We start from the raw sequence: 22,912 nt of genomic DNA on the forward strand, positions 1-22,912 counted from the left end.
GTTTAATTTATTTTTATATGGTTAAAAATTTAATTATTTTAACTTATACAGACTGAATATGCAGGTTCTTCACGACATAATAACTTAGAAACATATATACGACTTATGGTAGTAAGTGCTTTCCAAGGCTGGTATGTCTTTGAATTTGGAGTTGAACAACATTTTTAATTTAATAATATAGAATGAATCTAAGGTAGAATACTAAGAGTCTTAATCATGTTTAATTAAAATAATCTATAGAACCAATGCAAAAAAAAATTTTATGTAAAAATATTATTTCATTGAAGTAAATATAGGTAACAACACACCACAAAAATATTTGAAAATAAATATGTTAGCCTCAATTATTTCAATGAAATAAATTGGCTATAATGACGGTTTTCGCGGTGGTTGTAGAATATTATCCAATCAAACATAATCCAAACACTTCAGTGTTCTTTTTCTTTATTGTTTACAAATAAAATTGTTTTTAAACTCCAATTCAAACACGTAAACCAACTTTGGCTATATGTTTTCAACTTATTTATTTGTGATGAGTCCGCAGCCGAAGATTATCGGTTGAATTCAGACTTAACATGTATATTATTATTGGCAAAATGTAAATTAAGTTGTATGTTACGCGTTCTAAGTTACTAAAATGTTAAATCAAATATAACTTACAAAATTCTTTTCAAAATGACCACATTTCTTCTATCTGGAAGTACCCGAGAAATAAACAGATTTGTTTTCTTGCATAGCTGCATGGCTGCATACTTCAAACGCAATTCGGACAGCCCTCGCGATGTCTTTCCTGGGATGATGACACATTAGTATACGAGAGTATTTAAGGAGAACTCGGATACGCCTCAATATGGTATCAACTATAACTATAGTACAAAAATGATCGAAATCCGAATAGCTTTATTTTGGTATCCACAAGAAAATATAATAAAACAGTGTTTAAATTATTGCTCTTCCAATTCTCGTCATCTAGCAAAAAGTGAAGCCAGCAACAGCTTCGAAGAACAGTATCGTTAGGAAAGCCAGCTTGTTCTACGTAACACCGTGCTAAATGTGTTCAGTTTCCAGGAAGTACTATCTCTTCGCTTAATCCTTTTATACGCATTTCTGAAGACACGGTAGAGAAACTACAAAGAAGTTTACCTACGTCTGACTAAATATTTTTCCTACAACCCTTACAAATAACTAGTTACATTCAGTTCAAACAAACCGACATGGCTTTGCTAGTTTGTTCTAGCAACTTATAATCTTGGCCTTTAAGCATTTATACTGTCATCGCTAAAGATAATCTTCATCATATTACAGTAATTACAGTTATTTCCCAGAAATAACTGATGTCATTGCTGTTCCACTTACATGACACGACTAACAGCCGCAAATATGTCCCAAATCATTTACAATATATTCACTCGATTGCGCCTACTTCGCTTTGGCAACTATAAATTGTTAACTTGTTAATATGACATAAATTGGATACACCATGTTACAAACAACTATGATTATAGACATAATAATGTACAATACAAATATATACGTATACACAGGGGCGCAAAACTGTAGGATTTGCAAGGGGAGCGCCAGAGAGTTTTGCGCGTGGGTTTTAGCCGACACAATGCATCCCTGGATAGATTGCTGGTGTGTTTCGGGTAACTGGCCCACATTTTGGTTTATATTCTTTCAATAAGCAGAAAACTTTAAAATATATACAGAATGTTTCCATAAAACATTGTTTTTACGTTCACGTTTATCAACCCCGTTTCACAGTCAAACTTTTGCAAGTACCTACAAGTGAAGGGTTTCTTGATTCTTGGCGGGGCCTCCCTCCCCCCCCCCCCAAAGACAACAGGGATGTACACCCATCTCTACACATCACAATTATTAGATAGCTCTGAATTATGATTAAGTATACAACGGTATCGTAGGATATAATATCTCAGTCACTCAGCATCGCTTTAAATATCTATGGCACACAAAATGTGTTAAATACAAAAGAAAATTTAAAATTGAGTTACTGAAAGATGAGTAATTTTTTTCAAACAAAACACGTCACAAAAATATTCACGAGCCGACTTTAAAACGAATTTTAATTGAAGCAGTTAGCTCCTCGCAGTTCAGTGACTTAGCGGCTTGAGACAGGACCGCTTTCTCTCTTAGCTACATTCGTGTGACGCGTTCGGCTGCCTAGTAACTTTTGTCTTAACCAAAACATGCTTGCTGCTTACGAACATTAGGAATATGCCCTTTACCAATGTTGTCTTCACCAAAATAATTTTTATTTAAAGTTTTTATTTATCGAGATATCGGTCCAGAAAGTATATCCAAATTCTTTCAATACTTACACGGCCTGGTTAATCATATATATATATATATATATATATATATATATATATATATACTAGCTGTACCCTGCCACGTTTCGCTGTGGCACATTGTGATTGAATTTTTTTTTTTGTTTTTCCACTGTATGCGTAGATATAAAGACTATCTGGTTTTCCGACTTGGGAACACGCAACATACAGTTGTCCATGTAAAAAGCAATCCGCATCTAAATCTAAACCACACAATTCTAAAGATTGACCTTGAGCTTCATTGATTGTGATTGCAAATGCCAATCGAATTGGGAATTGCAATCTTTTAAATTGAAATGGTGTATCGGTCGGGATCATGGGTATTCGAGGAATGAGGACATATTCACCTTTGAAAGGCCCCGTTAAAATCGTTGCTTCCACTACGTTATTAATTAATCTCTTAACTGAAAGTCGCGTGCCGTTGCAGAGTTTTGGCTGATTAATATTCCGCAAGAGGGTAATTGGCACACATATTTTCAATTTAAGTATGTGTGGTGGTATCCCTGGCTGATCAAGTGATTTTAAAAATTCCGTAGAACATATTAATTAAATTTAAAATTTAAATAAAATGTATAGGGTCTAAGGAGTTCAAAAAATGAATAGCCTAGAACCATCTACATGCAATCCCACATCAAGTGGTGATAGACCCATACAAAACATAACCTCTACTTACGATTGATGCAATTGTTGTTATTGGCGATAGAACATATTAATTAAATTAAAAATTTAAAAAAATGTATAGGGTCTAAGGAGTTCAAAAAATGAATAGCCTAGAACCATCTACATGCAATCCCACATCAAGTGGTGATAGACCCATACAAAACATAACCTCTACTTACGATTTGGATAACGGCGCAGCTCAATCGAGACACGATCACACTAAAGTACCTCATTCATATTGTATATATAGTCCCATACCGGTACGCTTAGTCATTTTTTAATTATTGCACCTCACAATAAAATCATTCTCATTGTATATTGCCATTTCCCGCTCGCTTCACTTGACATAGTTTTTTCCATTGCTAAGAGAAATCCTTTGGCATGGAGAAACGTTTCCATAACAGAAAATTTGTGTTTTTTGTTTTTATTGGTGAGAAAACACATTAATAAAATGGCGCAGTTACTTTTTCGCGGTTGCGGGTATGTTGCTGACGTGAAAAGTAGATAAAAACAATCCTTGATGCGGGTTGTATATAATGGTAAAATTTCAGCTCGATCGGTGCAGAACTTTTTGAGTTTTTGAAGCGTACACAAACCAACATAACATTTTTATAGATATAGATTATAAGCAATATATAAGATATAAGCTATAAGATAAGAATTATTTAATTTTCAAATGTATTGTACGAAATGTATTTTTTAATTTAAACGTATTTTTATCAATAGAGTCGAAAGAATATACTTTCAAATTAAATAAAGTTTTTTATTCTTTCTTGAAATATATATATATACATATTTGTGTAAATTATAGTCGTAAAGGCACAATGGTCGAGTAGCCTGATGTGCTTGAACTTTGACAATATGGTACAGCATCGTCGAGCGTGGTCACAACTAAGTTGGGTGACCATGATAATTAGTTATAGAAACTTTCTTTTCCGACTTTTCCGGTGGATTTTCCCAAAATTTTATTTCATATAAACACTCTTCTGTTAAGATGCAATGTTCTGTAAAAATTTCAATCCAAACCATCGTATACTTTCCGAGTTTTGCGGCCAAATACATACGGAAGCTAAATTTATATATATATATATATATATATATATATATATATATATATATATATATATATATATATAGCCAATTATTTGTCATTGTGTTTCCTGGACAATTTAAATTTTCATATGTTTTCGTTAATTATTTGACAGTAATAGACAAGCAACAGACAACCGTCACATTTCTAGTAAATAAAAATCCTTAAAAGCCTCAGGGAAGCTTTCAAGGACGCGAGCGACGTTACAGCCATTCAAAAAGTCAACAAAAATGGCTGACATTCTTTAAGGAAAACTTTTCAAGGATCTTTTGGGCTTAAGATTCTTTTAAGGAGTTTTTTCGGAAGGAGCGAGATTTTTTTCGTACAGTACCAACATGTATGCTCTATGCCATGATTTTAGCGATTTGTGTTATTTTGGTCATTAATTAAATTACAAAATTATTTTAATACTTAAATTTCACGTTTATTTCTTCGATCGTTTCATTCGCTTTTTTCCTACTATTCAATTCTTACTTGTCATTATTTAGTAACAGATTTTGTTGTCAACTATTATGAAATGACTCTTATAATTGAAAATTGCACCACCTGGTCTTGTTCTACAGTTAATAATTTTGTGGTGAGCTTCAGTTTTTGCCTGTTTAATGGCTAATGTTTGACGTTGGAAAGGTTACGTGCGGATTATTAAGGCAATTTTGAAGCTATGTTTCTCATGGCTTAGTGGGTTTCACGTGATGATATATGTGAGACGTAAATCAAGCAATGGCTTTAAAAATAGTCAGTAAACGTTCGGCAGAACCCTAACAACAGTTACAGGAAAAGGCCATTATTACCGAATGAGCCAGATACGGTGGCTTTATTTCCTCCGTTGGACGGAAGCCACTTTATGCAAGGGCTGCCGGAACTCAGACGCGGCTAAATCTGGCCTTGCGGTTCGAAATACGCCGCGAGTTTTGTAACGTGCGCGTCTTATCTCTCTGTCTCTCCCTCCCTTTCTCTCCCTCTCTCACGCTCTCTCTCCGTCTCTCCCACACCCTCGCCAGCGACGGCAGAGAAGTTTGCAACAGCACTCGGAAAATAAAAAGTGTGTCAAGGGCAAAATACGTCACCGCAAAGCTTACGCGTAGGAAACAAAAATTAAACTAATCCCTCCTTCTTTTTTCTTATGAAAACAGCAGAATTACTAACGGGAGATAAATAAAGTCTGGCAGATTTTTCTCTTACGTTCGTGCTTCTGTTTACTCGGCTGTTTTAATTGACGGGTTAAACTCATTTGCACGGTAAAAATGTTTTCAATAGTATGTTAGAAAGGGAGCTTTTGGAAACTATTTGGAAAGATAATTTATATTTAATCTACAATTAGCGTTAACTGTAAAATATATACCTTTTCAATATTAATAACATATGGTTTATCTGATAAAGCAAGTATCATGGTTAATATGTTATGAAAAACAAAGATTTGCGGTATACTCATGGAGATCTTATTTTATGGCGTGGGAGTCTGATCTAAAATTGAAATCATTCTGTTAAGTTGGTAGCTTTAATAACACACACTAGAAAAATAACTGACAGATTAAATATATTTCCTAGAAAATCTTGTGTTGTTTCATGTCAATCCAATAAATGGCTGGATATTTGATCAGTCCAGATAATGCTTTTTTTTATGTGTAAACCTCTTAGCTCTCGGTATACGGCATTTAGTAGGAGAAATTTAGTGAAAATTTAACGGAAGTTTACGAACGGAAATGGTACACAAAGATGGTGGACCCACGTGGAGTATCTGCGTACACCAGTAGCTATATTGTCACTTTCGTAATAATAATTAGGTTACATACAAAATGTATTGATGTGCCAAATGAAACTTTGTGATAGTGAGAAAACCCTGGAATATATTTGGTAAACTAAAACAATAACTCTTTTCCACACGAGTAAATAAATTGTAGATTCTTTAAATTTTTATGGGTGGCATGTTGTATATGGCATTTTCCCGAGTAAAGCAACCACATTAAGTAAAAGTACTCCTCCCAAATGAAAATCCTCTACATACCCGCAACAAAGTATGGAAGGAAGTACTAGGTTAGGTTTAAAAAAAATTATAATTAATGATAACTGTGAAGTCATGAATAAAAACTATATTAAAGCTGATTATTTAAAATAAAGTGTTGAACTATGAGCATTAGTGAATTTTTTTATTTAACCGACTGCAGTTTTACGTAGGTAGATATGAAGTATAGTGAGTATTTAAAAATATTCATATATATATATAACGTATATCCAGTGATTGTAATAGGTAGAACTATAGGTGAACTCTAATAGGTAAACTCCACCTATTCCAATCACTGCATAAAAGATTAAATTTTATATTGCTCTTATAAATAAATACATACATAACAAAACAAATTTATATTTATGAAAAACCTACACCTCTCGTATCTCGGAAACGGCTCTAATGATTTGGATGGAAATTTATATTTAGTTAAAGTTTTGGTATTCAAGTTTATCTAAATAAGTGTCTTCCCTTAAAAAAACAATGATTTTACAAAAAGAAATAATAAGACGCCGAGCGAAGCTCTTTTGCCCAGGTACTATAGTTTAAAGTTTCGGTCTGCTGACAAAATAACGTAACTGCTCCGGCAGCGAATTCTAGTAGCGGGTGAAGAAATTACGTGTGATTAGAGTCCAGAAATGTAGCTGAAAACACGATTTGCGTATATTTATCACGTTCGGCAATATTTTAAGAATACTTAAGTTAAATTTTATAATGTTTTCTATTACTCTTTAAATATCGGGAATATGGCCCAAATTCATCAAACACCTTTTCCCCCAAACTTAATTAAGGAATAAATCCTGTGAGTAAATCATCCTGAATATATCATTTAAGGTTTTAGTTCTAGAATACGGTTGCTGCTGGGTTATTCCCCCCCACCTCAAACTCTGGCCCACGTAATTAGTTCAGTGTTCTCCAGTTTTGGTCAGTGGCGTATTTGATTCAGAAGGGGACGTAATCGGGAGCGCTCGGTTCAGTTTTGGAGATGAGTGATGTTCCTTTTCCGGACAACCCCCGCGGGTCAAGGACCACTGGTGGCTTACCACTGGCGAAACTAGCGGCAGGAGGGTGGGGGGAGAGAGACGGTGTAAGGTACAAGGGGGAGGGGGGGAGGTCCATAAAGCGCTCCTGAAACAGCGCTGCTTCCTGTACGGCAACATCGATCACAAGGCGAGAAATAAATTGAAGACCGTCTCGCCCTCCACGCAAGAAGGGCGCATGTGGCATGCGGCTTCGATCGCATGGGGCATTTCGCCCGTTAATGCATACTTCTCGAACAGTGTTACACTGTCAGTGCGGCATTCAGTTAAGCGTTTGGACTCAATTTTTCAAAAAATATTTTCATGATGTAGGGATTTTTTTTTTAATTTTTCAGCTTATCGACATTTATCTGATAAGAATTTTGACTTATCTGTGTTTGTTTTTTAAGAACTGAAAACTTAATATCAGATAGACGAGTAAAAAAAATCACGAAGTTACGTAATTATGTATTAGCCTTCTTTTGGTGTAAAAAATTATGCTTATGAAAATATTAAACTTTTTAATATGAGAAGAATTATAAAAGGTATATTACTCCGTTGTACCTAAATATTCTTTGTTGTCTTTATTATATACGTAGTATAAAACAAAGTTGCTATCCACGTCTGTATGTTTATTTGCTTACTACTTCTAAACTACACAATGGATTTTGATGCGGTTTGCACTTTCATTTAAGAAATCCGGAAGTTTAATGCGTATAAAAAATTTATGTTACTATTAAATATAGTGAATAAATCTTGATGAATTGTAATCAAGTCGTAAAAATATGCTTTTAAGACGCTTACATGGTTTACGCTCACCTACACATGACTGACTGATACATCAAATTAATGTACTACAGAATTTTAGGTCTCAAAAAGGCCTACAGAAAAGTCCGTGATAGCACGTGTCTTTCTTCTAAGGATGACTAAAAGTAACAATTTTTATCTTACAAAATTGGTTAAAAAATAATAAGATCATTGCGAAGCTATTTTCTCCTACTTACGAAATTTTGATACTGATAAGTAACTACTTATTAAATCTAATGCGAAGCTGGGGTGGGTCGCTAGTACTTCAATATAATCTTAAAGGAGCCAAGTAGGCTAAAGTATCTTGTAATCGTTATGCGCAGAGATAGCATATAATATAAATTGCTTGTTTGAAAATTCTTTAACGGTAAGAACTATAGTAGTTGACAAATATTTTCCAATAAAATTTTTATCTTCCCCTCTTATATTGCTCGGCGCTGCACCATTCTTTTTAAAAGCCAACCAATATTCTCGGGACTTCTTTCCTTTGCAAGGAAGGACCAGTGTAAGAGAAAAGATAATTTTTTTGTTTTATAAAAAAAATTCACAACTTTACTCCAGATACGGTGTGAAGCGCAATGTTTTGTAAAAAAAAAGTATCAAAATAAATAAAAATAAATTCAAGTGACACGAACTGTGAACGAATAGTCAGATAAAAATAAATATGGAAAGAAAAACGATTTAATATCGCTGTTAAGAAATTTCTACGCGAGGGGTATTTTCGTTGTACATCCTTTAGTGGGTAACATAACTCAACTAGACGAACTCAAAATGCCATCCAATGTACCTAAGTTTGAAATTCAACCGGTAGAGTGCTAGCGGTCTATAGTGCTCTTTTACGAACTAATGAGGAATAAGCCAGAATTTTAAGGAACGTAAGGAGAGTCCCTAATGTGAATCCAAATCAAAACGTTAACCTTCGACAGGAATTATCTTTACGTGCATCAAATGTAATAAATCCTTTTTTTTTTACTAGGGTTACGTGCTGTTGCACATATGAATCTTAAAAAAAAATAGGCTAATTAGAGAAAAGTGCAGAGAAGTAGCTAAAATAATGGAACGGTTAATACGTTAAACAATTTAATTCGGAAGTCATTTGCAGCCTGGAGAAGATTAATTTTACAACTCCAGTTTTTTTATAAGATCTATGGGGGACGTGTAACAGGGGTTAGAAGGGAGGGAGGGTTTGTCCCCTTCGCCCCTCTGGAGGCCACGCGCTGAGACCCGAGCTCCCCGACGACCACTTGGAGCCTGGCTGGAGACCGCGACACGGACCTCAGACAAGCCGGCGCGGCGTCGAGAGGACACACCTGGCAACACTGGTCTTAACGCTGAGGCCGGAGTCACGACGCCACGACGGACACGACACGACCAACCCCGACAGTGTTCCGGCACGACAGATTTAATAGCGTGTGGGCTCACAATACCGCGACATCAACACGCGACAAACTCTATTTCGGCTGTCGGCAAATCTTTCCAAGCTAAATACGTTCATAAAATGCATTAAAGAATGCGCTGAAAACAGCGTAGAAGAGTAAAATAACATGTAATCTCAGCCCATGCATTTTTTTTTGCTTATTTCTATATTCCTTTCCCACCCATTGTCATACAAGATATCAATAGCCTGAACTTAATTAAAAGTTCTTCCATAAATTAGTCCACTCTTAAATTAAATCTTGACCAATGTACAATAATAACATCGAACGTAAACACAATTTTATCCGTTTATATAAACAGACAATGGCACACTACAAATGTAAAAGTGTATCCACGCACGTAAAACGAATATTTTGTTAAGTTTAGTTTTGTAAGGTTTCCGTTTGACTTTCCGTCGTTCGGCACGACACGACGGAAAGCAGAACAGAAACCTTACGAAACTAAACTTTAAAAAAATTTACCTACTTTGTAAATCTTTATGGTGAAAAACGAAAATTCTTTTTACGTTTGGGTACACTTTCACATTTGTAATGTGCCTTAAATTGTTTATTACGTTTCATTATTTTTGATTGTTAGCGTAGCTAACAGCGGAATAATTTTCTGTGCCTATTCAGCATAAGTACATATCTATAGCTTGCTTCATTGTGAATAAAAAAACTAATTTCACTCAGTGCAATAGACGGCAAAATTTTATATTGCTATATGCACTTCAACAGTCAACAGGAAATAAATGGCCTAAACTGCCTTTAGCGCATTCTATACTGCATTTTATGGACGCATCTGTCTTGGGAAGATCTGCCGACAGCCTTAATTAGAGTTGGTCGTGTTAACGATGTCGTGGTATTGTGGGTAATCAACTTTTCAACAAATTCAAAATTTATCGTTAAACAAACACTTGTTAGCCATGGCAACCTTGCCATGGTACATTATAAAGCAGCTACCAGGTAAAATAGGATGTAAATTAACATCATGGATAATATTAAAACTTAAAATTAAAATTATGATAGTTATTATAACATTAACAGTATTCCAATAAACAGTATTTTAGGTTAACACAATTTCAAATAAGTTCATTTAAAATACATGGTCTCGCTGCCTCTATACTTTGTATTGCAAAGAGATAGATTTTTCATGAAGTTATAGAAGTAGTAATATATGCTGGTTTAGGATTTTCCACATTATCCACTATGTATACAGTTTTAAAATTGCCGAAATAAATTAACTGTTTATTCTGCATGCCAGAAGGCGTACAGTGTGCATTTTTCGTTAAAGATTCACTTTGATTTACTGTAATTTCTTATAGTATCATTTGCTTCCGTCCTGTTTGGAGTTATTTGAATAAGAAAGAAATTTTATCAGACGTCTCATTAGATATTCGAGTATTCATATCAAAATTTTGATAAGTTTTTTTTTTTAAATTACTTTAACAATTTTCTCTTAGTCTGTTATCTCCTTAACCGGATTTGTTACCAAACATGTTTAGTAATTTTCTGTTATGATCAGGCTACTTTCTAATTTTTTTTTAACTTTCAGGATGCGCATAGACGTACTATATTTATAAATGTAGTATTTCACTTCCAGCATCGGGGTTTGAGCTCTAAGCCAACCAAAATGTATTCCGGTATGTGTGTCAGAGTGCTTACGATAATGAGGGCGGCTTTGAAAAACACTCGAAGGAACCGTATCGGTGTACAATACGTAAATATTTTGTCTCGAGCCTGTGTTTATTTTGAAGACGCTAGTCTTGTCCTATATTTAGTTGGCCTGCGAGTCCATAAATAACAATGGGTCGTATTATTAGAAATGGGTCGTTTTGCCACGCCGACCGGGCGGCGGGTTTTAGCGCCCGACTGTCCTCCGGCCAAAAGCCGTCAGCGATACCGTGGGTCGACGACCTCTAGATCCCGACGTCGCGTCGTAAGCTCGGGTTTTCAAGACAACAACGAGAGATCACTGGAACTACAACGCTCATCTGAAACTCAAAGCGTTGAGTGAGTGTTTATTGTTATTTTTTTATTTTTTGTTTTTGTTTTAGTCTGCGAAAACATTCCTGTAAATTTACAGACATTTGTAAATTTGTACATTTACATGAAAACAACTTTATCACTACAAAACTGGTGTTCGCTGTAATACTAGGTTAGGATTCTTACCCGGGAATTTATGCTTTATGTTGTCCTAGTAGGTACTGCCAATAGTTAAAGTTATTTGTAAACCGTTCGCTAAATATCTTTCCAGTATTAACTGCTTAAATATTAAGCACGACACAACCAAATCGAAGTCCAATTATGGAACATTTAATAAATTTTTCCATCGTTTAAAAAAAGTATGCTTCAATAAAAGATTAATTAAACTATAAAATTATGAGCCAATATTCGTAAGAACTACTCAGTATTATCTCGAAAAACATGTTTCACATATGCAGAAATAACCATGGGCATGTGTTGAACAAAATTACAATATATTTCTTGTAGTATTTCAAACTATTTATTGGCCACTGTTTCCGAAGGGAATCTTTTATTAAAGTACAGATAGTTATTTTCCGTTTAGTAACAATGGCCTTTGCTTCCCTCTGCCATTCTTCTTCGGTCCACAGTGTTTGTAAACATAATGTGACAGGCGGTAAATGGGTACTGCTGCGCTGGTACGATTTTCAATAAATGCCAAATTTGGAACCAGTTACATGTCGCATATTTTGCTGAGAATGCCTGTTTATAAGACAAAAAACTTACTGTGTTCTGAAGGTCAGTGGTTCCAACATGAGCTACTGAAATGGCAGAGAAGACATTAAAACTGTCACAAAATGTTTTTAGTAAAATTAACAATTATTTATGATGAAATTCCAACTCACTTTTCACATAGTAAAAATTAAGTATAAATCTTTACTTGCATTCACTTTTACATTGTACACTAAACCATGGTCACGTTTAACAAATCTTCACAGAATATTTACAAATTTTCGAATTTTGTTTAAAATCTTAAAATATATTATTTTACACAATTATTTTGTACAAAAGAGTAAGTTTACGTCTGTTTGTTTACAATTTAAATTTATTTGTGTGCATAAGTTTGGCTATAGCCTAAAATTTTATGCCACTAGCTGATAGGGACCACCTGTTAATTAAACAAGAATTACTTTCTAAATGTCTTACAAAGAAATGAATTATATTTATAAGATTTTATACACATTGTACGGACGACAGGTATTATTTTCGACAGAGACACAGTTTTCATTTCAAGTTTTTAAATATGTTTGATCTCGATAGGATACTTAATCTATATAAATCGAAATCAAGTGTTTTATGTCACAAATTTTCTATTTTATTGTACTCTGACTAATTTAGAGAAGTTCATTATGTACGTACAAAATCAACTTTGTTCATAACTGAGAAAATGGATGTAGGGTGTTTTGGGTCCCGTTTCCAAAGAACGTTTAAAATCAATCATTTAAGGCTAGGTCTCACACGTCATAGCGACTTTTCATTTTCCCTTCATTGAGTTAGTTTAGGTCTTTTTCTGGAAATTTAACACCCTACCTTGCATTTGCTGTTCAGTAATAAATATTTTCCTTATAAATTAACTAGATGTAATATCGTGGTTGTAAAATTTCGCGCAATCGATAACCATTACGAACACTTGTGTGGGGTTTTACACCCATTTTAGTACACCTGCTGCACTTCTGATGACAATATTTATAACAGAACCAAAAACGCAAGGGAGGTATCGTGTTAATTTCCATAAATTGCCATTAATAACATAATGACAAGAAAATGAAATACCAATATAACATGTGAGACCAGGCCTTAAATGACTGATTTGAAACATCTTGGTTAAAAGAGTCCATAGCACTAGAGTCCAATTTTATCGAGATTTCCTCAATTGGTAATACGCTTTTAGTAGGTTTCAATAGTTTCAGATGTTTTCTTTAATTAGATATCTAAAAGTGGAGTTTCGTCACACCATTGTACAAAGAATCTTAATTCAACTCTGTCTCTGAGGTTATTGAGGCATCGGAATTAATTGCTGCTTAGGGTTTGAGATATTTTGTAGGTAGCCAACAAGCATGTCACCCTCGCTACGATAGCTTAACGTCCAACCGATTATGGCACATAAAAAAAATATATTTGTTTATCTCGTTATCATTTTATTTGCGCGTGTGTGGATTATTTTAAAAAAAGCTTTAAAATGTTTTACTGTATTTCAGTTTAAACATGATTGCTGTTGATCACGAATAACCTATAGCCAAATGTATGTTTTCAAGAAAATTTTGACCAATTATTATGATAACTGCTAATATAACAGTAATTTTATTAAATACAAACTTTTCTTTGTATTGCCTTAAAAACTTATTTAATTTTGTTCATACTTAATAAGGGTAAGGTTACTAATTAATCTAAATCCTCCAGAAATTTCTTTGCCCTGAATTAGAGCATTCTTCAGCTCCTAATATGGCCACACTTTCATTTCGTTCCAAAGGCGTGCTATTTGGTTGATTTATTTTATTTTCCCTGTAGATTTTGTGACTTTCTTTCTATGGAAGCCACAGGGCAAAAGTACAGTGTTTGTTTCAATAGATACTATATATTTTCATAAAAAATTTTTGGAAAAATTAAAATAAAACTACGTGAAAGTCTAGAACTCTTTTTTGAACAAAACATTTCTGGTATAAAACACAAGTAAACCTTTATTTATAAATATTATTTAATAATTTATTCTCACAGTTCTCCACCAGTAAAACTATCAATGGTGGTGCATGTTTTGACAGCACGTGGTAAAAATATCAAAGACAAATAACTAAACCATTGGCACTGATTTTATTAAACTCTTTGCATGTGTTATGTACGTGGTAATAATTTAATTGAGTTGGCCATTTTAATGTACTGTTATTTTACTGTCTAAACATACTCTAGTTCCTGTTATTTTAGAGGGTCATAGGTGACCGTGCATGCTATGACCTTATTTTCATGAACAGGAAAGCTAAGTGATTATTTATTCAAACCCATTTCCTACACAACAAATTAAATTATAAATACTAAGTCAGTATATAAGCAGTTTTCAGCCCATTATAATATTAGAGGCTCTGCCTTTAACGCTTTTGTGCGTTACCAGGAATGTTTAATGGTTTATTCAGCTCCTGGTACTTAATCCATTCTAATATTTAACCATTCATCCTGAACTCTCTCTTAAGCTCCTAAAGCATATTCTCCTGACTTTGGAAAGTGTTAATGATATTTCGACATACTGCGTGTATATCTCCAAATAACCTAATAAATGTTATTTCTGAGTTCTTGGAAGCACGAATAATATATCTGAATCCTGGGTGTATTAAAAAATCCTAAGATTCTGATAAATGTTATTCCTGAGTTCTTAACAGTACAACGGATATTTCTATGTCTTGACTGTAGTGTCTCCTAAGCTCTTGATACAATTTCTTCTTGAGTTCTTAGAATTACAGAGGAAATTTATTTATCCAGAGTTTATTAGTTTTTTTTATTCTTGAGTTCTTATAAGTACAGAAGATACTTTGGCTTCATTTGTGTATATTTCCTAAGCTCCAGATATATGTTCGTTTTTAGTCCTTAGAAGTACAAATCATGTATCGGTGTCTTGGGCGTGGCATCTCATAATCTCCTGATACAATTTCATCCAGAGTTCTTAGACTCACACAAACACACACACACAAAGGAAATTTCGTTATTCAGGTTTTATAACTCTTGAGCTTATGTTTATTTTTGTTTTCCCTGAGCTCTTAGAAGCAAAGAAGATATTTCAGCTTTCTGGGCGTATATCTCCTACGCTACTGATAAGTGTTCTTCCTGAGTTCTTAAAGTACAAAATGCACTCATAAAAAGGTTTGTTTGAATCAAACAAATATTTGTTTATATATGGCGAAACAAATATTTACTTGCTGTAACAAAATATTTTGTTAGCTTAACCAAATTTGGTAACAAAATTGGTTTGTTACACCTAACCAAATATACAGTTGAGTTGACAAAATCATTTTTTTGAGTCAACAGAATCTTTCTTACTACAAAAAATTTGTTTGAGTTAACAAAATATATTTATTTCGCCATATACAAACAAATATTTTGTTGAGACAAACAAACCTTTCTCCCAGTGATGTAGTTCAGATTCCTGGGCGTGTATCTCCCAAACTCCCGACACATGGTCCGTGCGTCTGTGTCTCCCCGGCATGACGAGCTGCTGGTCGTGTGCTCGCAGGTACGGCAGCCCGCACCACAACCGGTCGCAGTCGGTGAAGACCCCCGGCAGCCGCTCCAACCCGAGCGGGCGGCCCAACTACCTGTGCCTGCCGCAGCAGAGGTCGCGCGTGGCCAGCATGCCGAACACCGGGGTCGAGGAGGAGTACTACCGCCTCAGGCACTTCAGCATCACGGGCAAGGGCGTCGTGAACCGCGGGGACTCGCTCAAGAGCCGCCGCTCCAAGTCCAACACCAGCGTCACCTCCAGCAACTCCAGCCACAGGTGAGAGACCACAGGCCGATCCCCTTCAAGAGTAAGGTCTTTTCTGATGGGTTTCCTTGGTCATCCGTGAATCGGATCGGAGTTGTAATCGTGGTGACTGAGGTCAACCCTGTGTTCTGTTGGAGGCTCTGAGGGACGCGTTCCTCTCGATGTGGAGCTGGCGTGAAGGTAATGAATGATACTGCCCGTTGCTATTGTCTGATGAAGTGACAGTATTGGGGATAGCTCTCCGACCAGACTAGGTATTTACTATCTTAATGGAGGTGGGTAACCGGCTCGTAGGGACACCAGATGCATCAGAGTGATTGACTGGAGCTGGATGCAGTTCAACTGTGGTGTTGGCCTTGCGGTTTCGTGATTGGGTTTGACGATTCCTGCCTCCATGTCTCATGGAAGGTAGTGCCAGGTGTGTCCAAAAGATCTCCCGATACTGCCAAATTACTAGTTCTCGTGCAGAAGGATTCTGAATAAATGTTCTGGTAGCCCCGACTAGAAACCCTGCCGTTACCACCAGCTTGGTCTACAAACATCTGCACGTTTCTACGTCTTGTGTCCAATTGAACCATCGCTACTACAAAACGCACTAGAAGAACTCGATCCAACGATGATAATTTAGTACGCCTTGCGAGACCCTGATCAGCGAGTAATAAACAAGTCTAAGTAAACTTCTGTGTGCAACGTAGTCCCAAATATGAGAAGTATCTGACATGTGTGACGGCCAATAAGTTTTTATGATGGTGAGTATATTGTAGTTCAATTGAGTCTAGCCTGGAAAGAAAATTATTTGCAAAATTACTGAATATTTTTATCATTAGAGATAAGGATACTTGACATATTGTTTTGGTGGCAAATTATACTAAACCTTCATATTTTATCACTGGGTGGATGATAAGGCCGCAGTTAATTTGTTAATACTCTTCTGCGTCTATCACCTTATAAGTCTTAGTTATTATTAGAATCGTGTACAGCTCACAAAACTTAACAGACATTTTTCACTGTGAAATAAGCCGAATGAAAAGCATAATCGCTTGGAAGTAAAGATAAATTATCGAGATTAATTAGCTCGTTATCTACCTACAGAATGTCTCAATTCATTCTGAGGCTACAATAACCTTGCACGTACAGTTACACTAAGCATATGTGCGTGAACTTAATCGTATAGTAAACAACAGATCATTTTTGAAATTTTTATGAAATACCAAGATTGTTTTAAGGCTTTTTAATTATATTATCACATTTAGATAATCGGAGTTATAAAGTAATGACTTTTAAATAAATATGTTCGAATCCAGCCGGAAGCAAGACGATGCAATTGTCTTATGTTTGTAGATTTGTTCATATCTACAGAGAAAATATAAAAAGTAAACGAATATAAGACATTGAATCGCGTCAGAGAACATTTACTAAGAATTTGAAGTACGAAGTATAGGTAGCGGCTGTATTTCGAAGAATATCATGTTAGGAAATACTTACAAGCAAAATTTTTGATATATATTTTTTTAGGACGTGTAATCTCATCCTGGATATTTTTTTTTCCAATTAGGCCATAGCTCTACTTTCAGCAATGCGTACTTTTTTATCCCCTTTCTGGGATTGTAAAACGTTTGCTGTTTTGAAATGAACCCGTCCACATCCATATCTCTCTGAGAATCAATTTGCATCCGCTTAATGGTTTTCCACTTTGCGCACAGAATCGTCGCTCCGACGGGACTTCGGATTAGCGGCGAGGGGACAGGTTGAAGTGGAGGGGGCGTAACAGGGGTGGGAAAATGAGTTTTTAAACACCCCCCCTACCCCCCGCCGGAAAATTAATTAAAGTTTCTCGCGCAGTCGCATCAAAACGTTGTTAAGAGCCGGCACGTGAACGGATCTAGGGCCCTGAAACGAGCTTAAAACTTTCATTGCGTCATTATTTGCGTCAGCCCCTTCCTAAAGCTTACACTTGCTGGAGGTTCGTTACGTGAACGTCTGCCCGCGCGGCGAACTTGGCAGGGCACGTGTTAACTAAGCGTGTTATCCTCCTTCTTCGACCACGGGCATCACGAACAGATTTCCTCGCGAGGCTCATTCAACTGACTGGGAGATTAGCTACTGTAGTTATTTTTACCCTATGGTATTGCACGTGATCTATACTTCGCAGGTTTCACCGTGAATAAAAAATTATTTGTTACACGTTCACGAGAAAATTTCTTGGAAACTCAGCTGACAACGACGTCTCTTGTATAACTGTAGTGTAGAGCTCTGCACCGTGTGTAACTACACAAAGCTTTGCCTTCAAGTTTTACAACTGAGTTTCCAAGGATTTTCCTTATTGTGGCCTGGGGTATTTCATATTTTTAATTGTATTTACCCTGAGTGTGTCGGGGACGCAACCCCCCTTCCATGTTGGACGGAAGACGGGTTTCATTGTAAAAGTACAAATAATTTTTACATTGTTATGTTGTACTGCAGAATAGATTGATATTGGCCATATTTTAGACATATGTTCTTACATATTACTCAACTTCACATAATATTTATATAAGTTATTTAAATAAGTACATTTATATCTTCTGAAAAATTAAATTTCTAATTATTTTAATATTAAAAGAATAATTTCATAAATGTAACCACTTAACTTGATTTTTTTAACTGGGATTTGTAAATGGGTGCCGTGCTTGAACCAAATATATGAGGCTTTATATAGATTGATCATTTTGAGAAGTTTATTTTAATGTATTCCGATTATCTTTATTGTTCACCATTGTCATATTCTTCTTTAAACCATCTAAGGTATAGTTTTCAAATGGTGGGTAACTTATGTTTTCCATTTCAACACAGTAAAGAAAAATGAAAAAAACATTTGACATTCTTACTCGTATATTCCAAACTGTATATTTTTTTTAAAAATGTAACCGAAATACTCATGTTAAATTTCAGATATTAATAAATATGTACATTTACATGAAGACAACTCTATGACTTCAAAATTTTATTTGCAGTAATACTGGGCTTGGATTTCTTACCCGAGAATTTATGCTTTGTGTTGTATCAGTACTTCTAATGGTTAAAGTTATTTGTAAACCTTTTTCTGAATAGCTTTTCAGTATTAACTAGGCACATAATAAGCATGATACTGTAACGCCCCTCGTGCCTCAAAGTTGAATTATTTTAAATTAATTAAAAAAAGAGCCGTGGAAACTGCTGGGTAAGAAAAATGAGACAATTAAGTTATTGACCAGAGGTGGCACGAGGTGGAGAACAAGATAATTTGGAACTCCCTGACACAAGCAACTGGGGAGCTGGTGGATCTTTTAAGGGAACAAGGTATATCATAAATAAATTAACACTACACAAGTAGCTTGGTCTATAGGTTCCCTGTTTTATTATTAAGGAATTTTGTGTTCGTATTATTCAAACCTGACAATAAAATTCTTAGTAAATAACAAAGTTAAAAGGGGGCGCCCCAGGAGTAATTAAAACAGTACATGTTACACCTTAGCAAAAATTATTACATAATTAAAATTTAAAAATTGCACCAAATTTGAATGTCCCAACAATTACATCGCTGATTAGTTTTGTTGATTCTACATATTCTTGAGGAAAGCACTGTTCGCTGGTAGGCTATTCATTTGATTTATGTAGTTCGTAGCTAGAAAGTGGGGGGGGGGATGTTGATTTCACATTACCACCCGGGTCTTCAAAAAATAACGTCGGGTCGCGGAAACCTCTCTTCTAACGTGACCCGCAGTGGAGGTGCAGGACCACGAGCTGGGAGCGATTTCTCTCTCCAGCACTTCGACCCTGTCTGAAACCCAAATCAAATCCAAAACGAATTAGACTTGCTTCCAGACAGTCCTATACCGTCGGCGCAAAAGGCCAACAAACGGGAATGGGGGGGGAAAGGAAAAAAAATTACTCACCAACCAGGGTGTAGAGTTCGGAGCTCACTAGGTGTCTCGCGCCGACATCAGGATGCCGCGGACCGACAAATCAGGATGCGCGGACGAAACCGGAATTTTTAGAATTAAATAAGAATAAATAAAAATTTAACTACGCATGACTTTTCTAAAAACTACCTCTGCCTGGCTACTGTACAAACGGGATCACATCCCTTAAGCAAACTGACTACATTCTCGTGCACGCGAAAATCACCGTTCCCGCAAAAAGCCTCTTAGCGCAGAGGACGTAGGTGAGACGAGGTCAGTAGCCGAGGTCAGAGGGCTGAGTGCCCCGCAATCGGCCAAAACCCCTAATTAAATCGGGCGGTAAGGCCCCGGGTCAAAGGAGGGGGTAGGTTCGGTTCTAAGCCGAAAATTTCCGAAGGAGTCCGAGGCGGTCGTGGCAACAACACGACATGCGCGCTCTCTACCGGACCGAAACGAAAACAAAGAACAATCGACTTCTCCGGGCCGCGAGAGGAAAGCATAGTGCCTTATGGCACCGCGACGCTGCCTTCTAGCGGCGTAAGGGGGAACTACTTGAGGTGGTGAGCAGACTTGCCACCAGGTGTCATGAGGGTAAGCTCTGCACGCTGGCGACCAGGCCCGCGGTTACTTTTTTTTGCCGCTAGATGTCAGGGATGTGTCTGTCGGACCCGGGAGAAGGTTTTTGCATCAGGTCATCGTCCCGTCCGGTCACTGCTCTTAGCTTAATTTCTCAGAACTAAAGTGAGGAGGAGAGAGAGGAAGGGGGGGCAGAAATAGCCACTAAGGTGGAAACGCAGCTCCACTGGAGACTGCTTCGTGACGAGACATGCTTTTCTCAGCAGGCCTCTACAAGGTAGCAGCTTGCAGCCCAGGAGCTGCTTCAAGCAGTTTTGGTCATGCAGGGAATTAAAATTACAAACTCGGGGCGTGACTGCAGGCGAGAGAAATTTCAACCGGGCTGACCATGTCCACATTAGACAGCAAAATATCAGATTGGCCCCCTGGGAAGGGGCTTCGGTCCACTGGCACCAAGTTTAAATCGGTGGCGTACACCGGCCTAACAAAAAGTAAATCACCCCCATTAACCACCAGACAAATTAAAAAAATGGAAACCCCAAAAAAAAATTTAAAATTATAGAATAAATTAAAAAAGTGACGAAATGCCTAATTTCCGGCACATACTCCCCCGCTTGAATGCGGAGCATATAGGGAAGAAAAAAAAACAACACTTACACTGCTCAGTAAAACTAGTACCAGGTTCGCCTGTATCCTACTACTTATATTCTAACATCTTTGAGACGCGTCCGCCTCTCAGGCACAACATATCGATAACCCTTAAACAAACTTATTAACTAAGAGCTTATTAACTAAGTGGCCACTTAAAACTAATACAACGTAAAGCTAGCATTCTTATTTCTAGTACCATGGATTTTTAAGACCTCGAGGATTTCTGGCATGCCTAATATTAGAGAGTTCCCTATGTTAGGGTAAAGAAATTAAACACATCTATTTTAAGTCAGCATGTGTTTTCTTTAGATGGGAGATGTGCGCTCTGGTCACGAATTCTCCTGAACTGGGGTCAGCTAGGCTAACCGTAACTGGCGTTAAAAATCGCTGTATTTGAAAAGGACCTCTCCAGCGGTACGCCAGCTTGGCGGAAAACTTATCCACTGCCTTGCTGAGTGGGTGTGCCTTACAAAGCACAAAATCGCCTACCCTATAAGGGTTAGGAGATCTGTTTTCGTTGTATTTCTTTTTTCTGCTCTCATGAGCCAGGTTGAGATTTTTACGAGCTCGTCTCCAAATCTCCCTGATGTCTCTCGGATCATCGGGCAATAGGTCATTCAAAGACCAAAGATTTGAAAGAGGGGTATTAGGTCGGTAAGTGAACATGAGTTCGAAAGGAGTACTTTTGTGTCCTTCATGATCTGCATAATTAAAGGCCATTTGCAGCCACACCAAATTCGAATCCCATTTATCCTGCTCCTGCGCATGGTAAGCTATTAGAGCAGACCGGAGATTGCGGTTGAATCTCTCAGCATGCGAGGGCTGTGGATAATAAGGCGAGGTTGTGACGTGCAGAATGCCATGTGAGAAGCACATGTTCTTAAAAATCCTAGCCGTGAACTGGGTTGCATTATCTGACACTACTATAGACGGGACTCCCGACGTCTTGAAGATCTGATTACGTAGCGCAGATACAGTGTTTTCTGCGGTGGCTTTTCGCATGGGGATGAGCCAGACAAATTTTGTGAAGGCGTCAATACACACCAGCAGCATAGTGTTTCCTGTCTTTGAGCGCGGGAAAGGTCCGACAAAGTCTATAAACATCTTTTGCATGGGGCGCTCGGCCACATCTGAAGTTAAATAACCGAAACGAGTATTCTGCGCTGGCTTACTCAGCGCACAGATTTTGCATAGTTTAACCTGCTCGGTGATGTCCTTGTGCATGCCGTCCCACACGAAATGACGTCGGATAGCCTGAATGGTCTTATATATACCGAGGTGTGCGCCCACCGGCGAGGTGTGATAATAATGGAAAATCATATTACGCAGATTTTGTGGGAGCAAAATTTTGTATGTTTTTGATTGGGGGGTGCGTTTTTGCAACAGCCCCTTAGACATCCTAAAGTATTTTGGCGCCGTTCCTAAATTAAAAAGTTTAATAATACTGGAAATGTGGGGATCAGCTTCCTGCTGGCTCTGTAAATCCTGAAATGCCAACGGAAACTCTGTCAATAGGGCTTGACATAAGATTGGTGTTCCTTCGGGCGGAGCCTGAGTTGGACTTTCGAACATGCGCGACAGTGTGTCCGCTACTATGTTCTGTGTGCCACGAATGTGTTGGATTTTGAACTTTAAAGAGGAAATTTTTGCAATCCATCGCCCGAGTTTCCCTAATTGTTTCGGGTGTGCCAAAAGCCAGGCTAATGCCTGATTATCTGTCTCTAACAGGAATTCCCTGTGTTCTATAAATTGGCGGAATTTGTCGATGCCAAATACCACGGCGAGGCATTCTAATTCGTAGATCGAGGAGGCTTTCCTCTCGGCGTGGGTAAGTGTTCGCGACGCAAACGCAATGGGCTGTCTGCAGCCTTCGACTTCCTGTGACAGTACTGCGCCTATAGCCACACTGGACGCATCAGTCTGTAAAA

At 37.0% G+C, this 22,912-nt stretch overlaps 1 protein-coding gene across 1 annotated transcript in view; it reads left to right on the plus strand.

Annotated features, from left to right (window-relative positions):
• LOC134527990 (AF4/FMR2 family member lilli-like) overlaps positions 1-22,912 on the plus strand; it is a 194,781-nt gene that overhangs the window by 18,944 nt on the left and 152,925 nt on the right. Inside the window, exon 4 of the mRNA XM_063361139.1 lies at positions 15,586-15,849. Within this exon, the coding sequence (XP_063217209.1) occupies positions 15,586-15,849 (264 nt within the window). The remainder of the gene's footprint in view (positions 1-15,585; positions 15,850-22,912) is intronic.

Source organism: Bacillus rossius, chromosome 1, assembly GCF_032445375.1.
Source record: "Bacillus rossius redtenbacheri isolate Brsri chromosome 1, Brsri_v3, whole genome shotgun sequence".
Classification (NCBI taxonomy): Eukaryota; Metazoa; Arthropoda; class Insecta; order Phasmatodea; family Bacillidae; genus Bacillus; species Bacillus rossius.